Genomic DNA, 12,297 nt, shown 5'->3' on the forward strand with positions numbered 1-12,297 from the left:
CAATGTACAAATATATAAAAACATAGGTGAAAGAGCTGAGCAAGGCCTGGAGGTCTATGCATGTGCCCCCATGCGTTTTGCATGTCTGTGAGTAAAAGCAGTTATAGATCCCCCTCTTCTCGCCCTTACAGCTTCCCTGGAACCAGTGAATCCTGGTACTCCTGCTGTAGTGAGAGATGAGCATGGGCCACAGCGACTGAAGGAAAGGGCACTGCTGTTTGACAAAGCAGTGTTCCTGGTGCTGGTGTGCACCACCCTCACCGGCCACGTGGCCCGTGGGGAAGCAAAAATCCTGAGCTGGGAGGAATATGAACCCACAGCAACGGTATGTGGAGCACGAGCAGGCACTAACAGAGCACAGGCCTCTGCCAAGAGCTTTGGAGGCAGAAATAAGTGAACTTGAGAATCTAAATACAGTCAGAAAGCAAAATCTTCCTAAACAGCTTTAGGGAAAAAAACCCCAAAACAGTACTCTGATAATTGACTCAAGTGAGGCAGGTGTTACATTTGGGATTTCCAGGAAGAGCTGATTGACAGAGTGTTAAAGATCCTGTTGTGCTTCCTTAGGAGTCTGCCACCCCTGGTGTTTGTTCCTCTTCCAAAGGTTTTATTTACAGGTGTGCTTATCTTGCAGGCATCTGTCAGTTCTCCATTCAGTTTGATTTCTTTGCCTTGTGATAAAACTTCCTATTTGTGATAGTCTTACAGCTGGAAAACCTTGAGGGTAAACTTCTGTCAGACTTTCATTTCAGCAGGGCCCAAGACAAGCAACGCCGCTGCTAGCAAAATCTCCTTTGATTTTGTCGCGTGCTGTACTCGGCCCAGAGAGCAGCTCTTTGGGAATGCCTCCAAAGCAGGTACTTAAAGGCTGGTTTTGTTCACGCCTGCTGCCGACAAGTAGAGCTGACAGGTTTTACAGCTGCTGCATGGCTGCCTCCTCTTGAGCTAAAGGCTGAGATCAGATTCTTTGGAGATCAGATTTTCTGTTTCAGCCCAGCAGAAAATCCCCTCTCACATCTAGCAATGAATCTGTTCCCTGAGGTAAATGTTTTTTTTGTGTCACACTTGTAAATTGGGTAACCCTTACTTGTTTCATCTCGATTCACACACGATAAATCAGGGGATTGTATTACTTGCTGCATCTCTAACACCTTGTTCCAGTGAGGCTCTGCCCCTTCGGAGGTTGCTCGGTGCCACAGCAAGCAAGAGCAGTTTTGGAGGTGATCAGAAATTCATCCAGGGCCTGAGAACTGAAACATTTTGACAGCAAGAATCACGAGGCCAGCTCAGCACAAATCCTACAGCTGAAGCTTACTTGTAGATGCATTTATTTGCATAAGCATAAATATACACAGCTGCGGTATTTGCTTGTCCTTTCTCTTCCTTTGCAAGACAAGGTCGATTTGCCAAGTGCCACGTCCTCTCCCAGCAGACAGAGTCGCTATCTTCAGTCCGTGCCCCCCAACGACAGAGTCGCTGTCTACCGACGGGACATTGACCGGGGCCTCCGTTCACAGTCCTTCCACCCTCAGCTCACCTTGAAACAGAGAATGTGTATTCTACACATCTCTCCAGGTGGAGAGTGGCTGGAGACAAGAGAAGGCAGGTAATGTAGTCCCCCGAAATGTAAACATGTTTTTATTTAATGCCTTTCACTCATCACAAGGTACTTTTTCTCCAGCCCCCAACCCCAAGATGGCAGCATAAGGCACCGCATAGACACACGCACAGTCCACATCCCATCTCTGTAAGATTGAAAAACACAGCTACAGTTCTTACCAATGGTACCACGTGTCCGGATTATTAGTGTACACAATATGATTTTCCCCCGTTTATTCTGGAGAAATGAACCATTAATTTACAATGTTAAGACTTTCCCGCATCTTTCGCCCTCCCCCCCCTCAAAAAAAAAGCCAGATTAAAAACACAGGTACAGAGCTTAATACCAGAGTAATGAGATTAGTTCATAAATTAAAAAAAAATAAAAAAAATCAACAGTTTCACTCTTATTTTCAGAAGGTCCCCTGTGATGTGACGCACTGTGCACACTCCTTACTACGTCCTCTTCCCCTTTCAAAAGCAAGAAAACGGGCAAGTAGACCCAGGACTTCCAGGGTTTGTCATTGATGGCAAAAAAGCCGCTACGGCTCTATGCGTCCAGCGTAACCATGTAACTGCAGGATCCCCAGCGAGTTATTGGAAGGCTTTTCCTGTGTCCAAAGGAAGAAGGACTCGATACAATGTTCTTTGGCTGCAAGTTCTTAAAGGCTTCCACTGAAAGGGTTCTCCTTCAAAAAAAAGAAAAACTGCAGTTGCTGTGGGATTTTTTTTTTTAATAAGTGTTGAGGAATAGGTGGAACCGATGTAACAGTTTGAGTGAAGCCCTCACAGTGCTAAGATGTTGGGGTCTGCTACAAATATTCAAGTTCCAAGGCGTGCCGAAGAGCTTCCAGGTCAGCGTGACAAGAGATTCTCCAGAATGGCATGTTGTGCTAGAGTGAAACCAAAAGAGGGGATTTTTTGGTTTTTGTTTAATACTGAGATCAAAACAACTTTCTTAGTTTGTGCCCTCAGGAACAGAGCTTTGCCCTTGGGGCACCAGGCTGTCACGGTGTCGCAGCAAGGAGGCTCATCTTAGAATCACAGAATCATAGAATAGTTAGGGTTGGAAGGGACCTTAAAGAGCATCTAGTTCCAACCCTCCTGCCATGGTGTTTCTCCTATGCTGAGAGGAAGAGAGATCCTCCACGATCTGGGGGTGTCCAGCTTCAGAGATGATGGAGGATGGGGGCTGCCTTTCTGAAGGTGTTAGTAACTAAGCTTTACTCTCCCATTTTTTTCACAGATTAATTAGGAATGTTTCTAGAATTGAGTAGTCCTAGAAGCAGTTTTTCTGGCCACTTGGTGATGTTCACCCACTATACCAAGCTATACAAGAAGCTGAGACTCTCTAGAAGCATCCTAATCCTGCCCTGTAACGCCACTGAAGTTGTCCTGCTCACTGCTAGTGAAAGCTGTTGCCAGTGCTTCCCAGACAGGTGCTATTGATCAGAAAATGAAGTTACTAAAGTTTACAAAAGTGTAAGCAGAAGAATATAATCCCACAGAGTCCAAATGCTTTCTAACAATTCCCTCTCCAAGTTAACTGCAACAGTTGGTCAAAGGGCACTTTCTGGACATGCAGGTACTGGTACCATTGCTTAGATTAATTATTCATTTACTGTAACACTGATGACTCAGCCACTGATGCCAACAGGTCAGCCTGTCCCCAAAAATCTCTTTTTTGTTTGAGAGACTACCTTATCTTCTTCTCCTGCCTCTCTGTTTTTCAATTTATATTTACTGTAATAAATCAGAAGCCATGTAGACAAATATCCAAGTTCCAACCAGCCAGTTCCACTTGGAATCTCAGCATTGGGAGGAAATCTGGAAAGGTCAACTACCTGTGACCGACTACATCTTCTTTATAGTACCTTATTTCGTCTCTTGAAAATTGTGAATATACTGTAGGAAAACAAGACTTGCATCTGAAAGGATGAAATATCAACTTTTTAAGTGCTGCGAAACAAATGCAGTTCAGTTAAGGTGAGGACCTGAGATGGAAACTGTAATCTGGTCAGGTACAAACGGGGTGCTGAAAGCGCCTTTACACTACAGCGCTGCAATCACCAGCAATAGTTACAATCCTGGTGGTTTCTTGCAAAGAGATAAGCTCAAAATAATTAGAACTTGCTTTTGGATGTGAAATACTACTTTTCCTGGAATGTTCTGGTGAGCCTGGATTTGTTTCTTCTCCAAAACAGTCAAAGCAGTTTTACTTTAAACAAAGCCAGAACTTATTTCTGCACTTAGACTTCAAAACATTTGGGACTGTGAAGTTCTTCCTCCCCAAACACCAGTGGCTGTAGAGCCAGTGATACATATGCAGTAACAAACATACACAAAGCCTTAAGGGACAGAGCTTACTGCTCCTCTGGCACAGGAATAACATTTTGGAGTATTTTATCACTGTAAATTGGATAAATAGCTTAGACAAAGCTTCAGTGAATCTACACTTCTAGGTAGATATTGTAATGAAGGGAGATGTTCCTTTTCCAAGTGCACCTACCTGTGTAAGAAAACTCCAGTGGTTTCAGATCTTTGTTTCACAGAGTGTCTATTTACACACGTCTAATGTTTAAATACAACTCAAGTTCCCTCTGGCACATCCTCTATCGGTAAACAGATGTTTCCTTCAAGCTATTTATCAGTGTGTGTAGAAACAGCAAGCAAACACAGACATCTGAAGTGACTGGAATCCATTGCTCCACAATTTCACTTTAAGGGGAAAAGTTATTTCCTTTGGCCTCCCCTGGTTGTTATTAAAGCCCTTCCATTAAATTATCTATTTTTCCTTCCTAAACAAGAAGAAAACTTGGCTTCCCAGCCACTCCTGCTGTTCAGCATTTACAGATTTATCACTCATCAGGCAGGTGAAGAAAAATGACCCACTAAAATGGAGATAGTATCAGTGCTGTCGGCAAAACAGCAAAAGGTGCTCTGCCTGCCCCCTCACCTTTTTTTTTCCATAAAGCTCAGGTGTGTGGAAGCCTTGCCTAATGACTGTCATCCATCAAAGGAGGACAGCCCAGCAAAGAATGTGCTCTGCTAATGGGAGAGCTGCTTAGGCCAGGAGTCACAAGCAAAAGAACTCTTGAAATTTTTCCTACAGGAGATCTTTCAACCTTCCCACTCCTTCACACAGCCCGAGAACCCTCGCAGCCTTTGAAGCAGTCGTGTTCACTGACCCAGTACCTTTCAAGTATGGCACTGGGCTGTCAGAAGCAGCAGTCTATTATCACTCCATTCCTAGTCACACGTTTGGATTTTTCTCTGACCAGTCCTTAACCCTTCATGAACTAGAAAGAACCATCTGCAGACTCAGCTACTTTTCCAAGGTGGGTGCAGGTATTGTTACTTCTATCGGCCAGAAGAAACAGACTGTAAAAATTAAGGTTTCTGCTGATTTGAAGGTGACCCAAGATACAATTCTGGGGACAGAATATGTGCCCATCACTGTATTTGCTGCAATACCTTTGTTCCTGGGCTTGTGCACCCAGAAAGCACCGATTTGTTTTGAAAGTTACTCCTGACCACACTGCTTTCACAGTTTCTGTTCTACTTTGCATTCACTACATCTTCCCAATTTCATTTTGCTTGCAAAATTAATCACAGTGAGCCATAACTCATTGATAAAGGCAGCAACTCAGTACCAGTCCCTTTGGTATTCACTCTAATGGTGCCACATCCTATGATCTCAAGGAGTCATAAATACAAACACACGTATGTGTACCTGCATATTCTAATACATAATTCAAAATTAATTCCAGTTATTTGGAATTTACAAAAGCAGATCAGAAATTCATCCTGCTCGCTCACCTGAATTCACACACTGGAGTTTTCCTCTTCACATGTTTAAAGCCATCTTTATTAAGCAAGAATGATTCCTGGAACATGAGAGATAGCAACTACCTGGAAAACTGCACTGGTTGCCAAGGTGGAGGGAGATTTACAGTAGGAAATTTCTCCCAACGCTGTTGAATATTATTGCATATTAAGAAATGAGACCAATTGTGAACTGCTTCAAATGGAAGGAGCTTCATTAAATGCTTAAGTAAAGAAAGGGTCACTGAAATGAAAACTTGGAAGAATCCAGCATAAGATCCACAAACTGTACCTTTTTTGCTCCCTGTTCCTCTTCAACACCATCTCCTATTACAATGTACACGGCTTTCCTTCCAAACCTTTGCATTATTCTTTCAAAACAGCTCTCTTTTCCTAAGCAACAGAAAAGAAGACACATGTTTTTATCTGGACACATACAGCAGGTGGGGCTGACAATCAGGTACTGGATGTGGAGCTGGGACCTAACTGAACTTGCTGCTACATTCCTTGTTTTCTTTTGAAATTAGAACCTAACTGAACCATCATCTGAGATGGAAGCTCTCCATCTCATGATAGCCAGCAGCATTTTCTTTATCAACCCAAGGACTTCCAAGTCCTGCGAGTTTTCTGTAAGCTTTGTGACTCTGACGCACTGCTTAGCCGGGCAGCTGGCAGACTGATGTGACACTCACCGTATTCGCTTTGAAAGCCCTCCCCTGTTTATTATGGTTGCAGTAAAAACATAAAAATACCAACCTCAGAGGTTCAAACACCTACCCCAGAAAGGACAGAACACAAAAAAGCCTCAACCCAAACCTACCAACATTTAGTACACGCACAGCTTCATAAAGCTCATTCACCACGCTTGACAGCTCTGCAAGAATAACAGGATCCAAAAACATTTCTGTATGAAAAAGGTCCAACCAGACTGTCTTCCTCCTAGCTGGGGGCAGCTGAACATCCCCCATGCTCCACGGGTGGGTACTTTTCAGGCTTACTCCCCCATGGAGACACTTGGGAAGACTGATGTTTTTTCTTTTCTCTTCAGTCTTTACTAGCGTAAGAGTGGGCAGTCAGGCTGTGAAACATGGAGCTAGAAGTAAAGCTCATACACTGCTTGTTGTGATCAGGTTGGACAGCTGTGCCTGACTTGGGGACAAAGCTTCAATCTACAGTGAGGGCTAAGTTAGGACGCTCTTACCTGTTTTTGTTGCACTGTAAATGTTTTCAATGGGGAAGACAGTGCCCAGTCCATAGAGAAGCACTTTAGCGAGAGCGGGTATAAGCTGAGTTGTGGTGACCAACACATTCACACAGTTAGGCCTAGAGAACAGAAGTCAGTAGAATCGGCAATCTGTGTTGCTCTCTTTTACTCCAGACTGAAAGATGGCAGGAAGCAAACCTTTCTTGCAATTGGAAGTTCCCAAGCCACCGGGAGATGATGCAGCTAGAGGCACATACTGTGAGTACTGGAATGCAGTCTTATCAACTTACTAAAACTAAAAAAAACATAAACCAAGCTAGCAGTAGTGACGCAGCCTTACTGCTTGCATGCCAGGATCTATTTTGTGGGAATTTAAACACCATTTAAGGTCTGTGCTGGGTTCTCTGAGTGAACAAGTTCAGGGATAGAAGGGCTCTTTTCTCACCTCCCTACTCTTTTGTAAATCTGCCCACGTGAAAAGTGTACCACAGATGAGGAAGCTAAGCAAAGGCAAGAAAAAGCACTGATTTTTATTTTGCTGGTTCATCAACTCAAGCTCTCTCCGACCCCTGATAATTTAAGTCTGGCAAACACGTGCAGACTGGCCTCACACAGGTTTGGCCAACAAAGTCCTATAAATGTGTCTCGATTTGTTTAGAGGTGAAAAAAAGGGAAGCAAAGGAGATCTTGGATGGAGCCTGTAGGCAATTCTTTAAGCTGTTCTTACCGTGAATGTATCAAATTCAGCGCCTTCAGAGCATGTGTGAGCCAGAGATCAGTCAGTGCTTCAAGTTCTGCTCTTAACTGCAGCCAGGTTTCCCTCTTAGGAGCTCCTATTAAACCTGTAAGCAGCGAAAGCATCTTTGCAGAAGCACAGAAAGGGAGTAGCATGGCTTTGCACGTAGAACGCCAAAGGGCTCCTGTGTGTGTTCCGAACCCTCTCTCCCCCACTGCCCTTCTCTAGGCTCTGCTGCAGGCTGCTTCTCTCTGCGCACTGACACATTGTGCCCAGGCTCTGCCTTGAGGTACAGGAGGCTCAGCTGCAGCACACGCCTATGCTACTGCAGCTCAGCTCCCTTCCTCTTTGGCAGAACGGTATCAGTCACACGCAGGCTGCAGGACCACATAAAAACATCTTTTTTGGAGTTAGCACAAAACTTGCATAGGAAGTGAGCAAGAGGAGGAAAGAGCTGCGTATAGCAGGCCTGAGCTGAGAGACATCTGAATGCAGGATGGCTTTGTTTTTCCTGAAAACCTATACACCATTTCCAGTACTGGGGGTGCTAGGCTATTTCTCCAACCAAAAAAAAGGTTGTAGTGATACTTTGAGGTTTGCTTCTTTCTCCTTCTAGTCAGAGACCTGGTGCTGATGTTTTAAAAGAGAAGGAGGTCAGCCTATTGAAAGAATTGTCTGGAACTAGCTAAGATGCAGGAACCCACGGCATCCTGGTATCTGGTGTTCTTGTTTTGCGACAGTTAAAAACAAGTAGTTATGATACAAGAATGCTTTCAGACAGAGACTGGCCACGTATTCTGCGGGGGGAAAAAAGCATATTTAGTTTTGAATTGTTTGTTTGCTTACTAAACATTTTTGAAAATTGGAGAAGGTCGTTTTCCTGCCGAAGAAATAACAAAATAAAGCCCCACACTTGGACTTGAGTTCTTCTCAAACCACTAAATCAGACATTTTAGCTTATCTCCTGCAAATCCTGTACAGAACCTTACTTAAGGATGACTGCAGAAACACTTCCTCAGCCCCGCTGTGAAAACTCCTGTCTACACCTCCTCCACATGTGTCCATAGCAGGGGCAGGGTGTTAGGGAAGACGAAAGGCACGGTCGTTGCCTGGCCGCAGACACTTACCCCCTACATTGTTTTTGTAGGTGTTGTACATCTCTTTCACTCGACGGTAGCGGAATGCTAATTTCCTCATCCAGTCAACTCCCCCATGAACACCCGAGCCCAGACACAGGTTTGCACTGGCGGTTGAACTGTGAAAGCCATCGGCAGAGAAGTTATATGTGCTGGGAAGGGGAGGAGAGAAGGGGAGAGGTCAGTATAAATACAGTTTATGCAGTGCCATCATGGAGTGGAAACAATTGAAAAGAAACGTGGAGCAGCAGAGGAGCAGCAGAGATATACACAAAACATACAGGAGTTCATTTCTAGCTTGGTTACAAAAACAGATTTAGAAGATGTTCTTACTGTAAACACAACACAGGTTACTTGGCACTCCCTGCCAGTTCTGAGGTTCTCTAGACTACAAAACATCTGACTGCCCCAGGACAGGGAAATTCCTCACCTGCCCCTCATCCAGGCTGCTAAGGTAACTGCAGAAATACTGAAATCCTAAAGGACAAAATTCTGTTGTTACCTTTCAGACTGCTTGGCTATGTTGCTAAACAGGCCCTGAAAACACATTGGATCAAGATAGAAAAAAAAAAGAAATTACCTAAAGGAGCCTTAACTGTCAGCAACATGAGAATATTTTTTTTTGAACTGTGCTAATATTTCAAAGCAACTCCAGAGTAATTACCACAATGGACCGGGAGCAAGTGACAGTAGACAGCTTCTCTGAAGGAAGCAATCGTGCCTTCTACCAAGTATTTGTTCCTGTCTTCAGCTCTCCTCAATGTCTTTTCCTTTGTACCAGCACAAGCGGTTTTTTTAGCACTGAGATGAACAAGATCAGGGAACTGTCCCAATTAAAAAACAATACAGCTTTAAAAAACCAAGAAATTACTTTTCAGCTGGATCAGTTCCCTGGTTTGGGAGGGCAAGAGGAGCAGGCGAAGAGGAAATACCAGCTCATCTCATCTTAAAATGTTTGCCGGATAACAGGATCGGGATGGGTTTCATGGTTTGACCAATCTCAGACTGAGCTGAGATGGAAGCACGCAGCCACACTCGTGGGGCACACTTGGCTGGATGAGGTCACAGACCCAGTGGATTTGGACAAACTCAGCTTGAACCAGAGCAAGGAAACCGAAAAAAAGGCTCAGCAACACAGACCTACCCTTCTCATCTGCAGCCCGAAGTTAGCTCAGCTCACAGACCTTCTGACACCTCACTGGAGGAGAAGTCACTGCTTGTGTATTCACTTCATTTACTGCACACTATTTTGCCCTTCTAGAAAGGCCTAATGCCATTTTATTTCTGTATTAGAGCATCCAGATAGGAGTTTAACATGCTTAACATATTTTGGATAGCTCATCTTCATTTCCCACACAGAAAAGCCATGAGCAGCTGAGAAATATTTTTGAAACAACTGAAACCACTCAGGCAGGGGCTTTTCACATGATTCAAGATGTGCCATTAGCATATGGATTTATATGTTCCCTGAAAGTAAGTGCACTGATTGAGATAAAACCCAATTAAAGCTTTAATCAATGCCTAAACAAGTATCCAGACTAACCTGCTTACAGGGCACTGGAGCCAAAGGACCTAAATATAGATATGTGCCACTTCAGGGCACTGCAAAGCACAAACCAGCATTTTAGTTGCAGCAAAAAGTCTTTCAAGTGCTCTCTGCAGGAGGAAAAGTCTCTTCCCTGGAACACTTCATGGTTTTCTGTGCTGTTTCTGCACCAATTTCTCATAATAAACAGCTGTTAAAACACAAATTATAAAGCTCTGTATAAGCTTTATAGTTTGTTTCACTCCTGTGTTGGTTACCATGACTGTACAGGTAACACTTCGGGAAAGGCAGATACGTACAGAAATAGTTTTTATGTACGTGATGATCTAACTTATACAGATAATGCTAATGTTTGGTGCAGTTTGGGTACAAGTTTCTACAAGTGACAAGGCTCTGGCATAAGAAGATGCACCCCAGTCCTCACTGCTAAGTCCCTTGTTACAGACTGGGAAATCTTTCGCCTCTCGTTTTGAGGCGGTTTGAGGCAGTCTTGAGGTGGTTTGGCCACACCTGTGCCAGCTGGATGGCCAAATCATATCAGAAACTAGTGCAGTCTGACTGGAGTTCAACCTCATTTGAGATATATTTCCCAGAATGGTCCAAAGCTCATTATAGTCAGGGCTTGACGGTAGACACAGGCGTATTAATGTGAGAAACAGGACTCCATGGCTCTATGTACTTAACAAATGCAGACAGCATGCAGCCAGGGAGGGGAGAGGGCGCATGACCGAGAACGTTATTTTACATCACTGACCAGCCCCCTGCTATTTTCAAACAGCTGAGGACTACCTGACCTGCAGCTCTCAGCCTGGCGATCCCGTACCTTAGATCTTGACCATTGTCATCTGATGATACGTCATCTATGTGGATCTGGTCACAGTCCTGAGAAGTGTATGAAAGAAAATACACCAGTAAGTAAATACTTTGAAAAAAAAAATCAAACAATGTAATGAAAAATTACTTTAAGGGTGATATTAAAAAGAGAAAAACTTACATACTGCTAGTATTGTCTTTCATAGTCTAGCCAATTAATTGCTAGGAACACGTACAGCATAGCACTTGTATAAAATATGAATAGACAAGAGCGTATGTGTGTGAGAGAGACCTGGTGTTTTCTAAAGGCATAACAGCTCTTGAATAATACAGTAAGTGAAATTCCTTCCTATGCAAGCAGAAGGGAGAAAGATGCTTGTGTTTTAGCCAGGAAAACTGTGTTTTCTAAACTTTGTGTGCATGATAAGGCAGAGATTTGGCAGCCTCTCCTCCTGTGAGTATACTGCTTTGGACGGGAGGTGTATGCCCACATAATTACAACGGGAGAAGATTGGTCCCAAAGAAATTTCCAGAGATGCCTGTACTGCAGTGTTTTCCCAGTTTGTTCTGAGGGGGCTGAGCTCTCTTTGATGTGCAGGAAGGTGGGCTCAAGCAATGAAGGTGGCACCCTTTCACAGCCCCAGCCACAGACCGAGTTAAGGAATAATGTGTGTCAGTAAAGAGGAAATCTATGCACCGGAAATTTAACCAGAATTACTTGGAGCTCAGCCTGCATGAAATATGTACTCAAGATCTTATCTTCCAAAATTCTTCATTGTTCAAATGATGCAGGCCTTGCCTCAAAAATTTGAGTGATGTTATTTTTTTTGGTTTCTCTCCTAGTCTTAGCATTCAGATGACAAAGAGAAACATCGGGAACCTTCTCTTAACACTTCAAATTTCATTTCTCCAAGATCCTTGCAGGTAAGAACAAACCAGAAAGCCTTCAAGGTGATGAACACTATCTTTTCTTCTGGTTGATTTTTTAACAGAAGTAAAAGCACTTGGTACAACAGGACTCCAAAGTCAGAACAACTGCAGCTAACCAAGTTACAGTTATTCTTCACCACTTCAGTATGCTGCAAACCACTGAATTAGTCTTACCTTCCTTACACAACTATGGATTTTATGAATTAAAATAAAATAGCCCCTTTCAAAATAAGAAAAATCCCCAAACAAGTGACCAAACTTGCCATCAGTGGCAAAATATTGCAGACAGTTCTTATCTATACTCATGAGGTTTTTCTGCAGCATTTAGTTTATTCTCAAAAAGACACACAGTTTTACCTTGTTCTCATCTCATCAGTACTCGTATCAACCTATCACCGGGGTGTATATTTCTGCATATAACTGAAGCTAACCAGCTGAATAACAGATCTTTGCTGGCACTGCTCGTGCCCTCCTCCACTCCCATCGTTTTTATGCCCCCCTCCCAATA

At 43.5% G+C, this 12,297-nt stretch overlaps 1 protein-coding gene across 6 annotated transcripts in view; it reads right to left on the reverse strand.

The window, feature by feature from the left end:
* Positions 1-1,985: 1,985 nt before the first annotated feature.
* Positions 1,986-12,297, reverse strand: part of EYA2 (EYA transcriptional coactivator and phosphatase 2) — a 91,125-nt gene continuing 80,813 nt past the window's right edge. For 3 of the 6 annotated variants that reach the window (XM_054081685.1, XM_054081686.1, XM_054081687.1), the window contains exons 11-16: positions 10,870-10,928; positions 8,492-8,652; positions 7,356-7,470; positions 6,626-6,747; positions 5,717-5,817; positions 1,988-2,492 (exon numbers count right to left, since the gene is read on the reverse strand). In XM_054081685.1, the coding sequence (XP_053937660.1) occupies positions 2,412-2,492; positions 5,717-5,817; positions 6,626-6,747; positions 7,356-7,470; positions 8,492-8,652; positions 10,870-10,928 (639 nt within the window). In that variant the 3' untranslated portion in view covers positions 1,988-2,411. Of the gene's footprint in view, positions 2,495-5,716; positions 5,818-6,625; positions 6,748-7,355; positions 7,471-8,491; positions 8,653-10,869; positions 10,929-12,297 lie in introns of all 6 variants that reach the window. The other 3 variants (XM_054081682.1, XM_054081683.1, XM_054081684.1) reach the window with 3 other exon arrangements.

Source organism: Cuculus canorus, chromosome 16 (assembly GCF_017976375.1).
Source record: "Cuculus canorus isolate bCucCan1 chromosome 16, bCucCan1.pri, whole genome shotgun sequence".
NCBI lineage: Eukaryota > Metazoa > Chordata > Aves > Cuculiformes > Cuculidae > Cuculus > Cuculus canorus.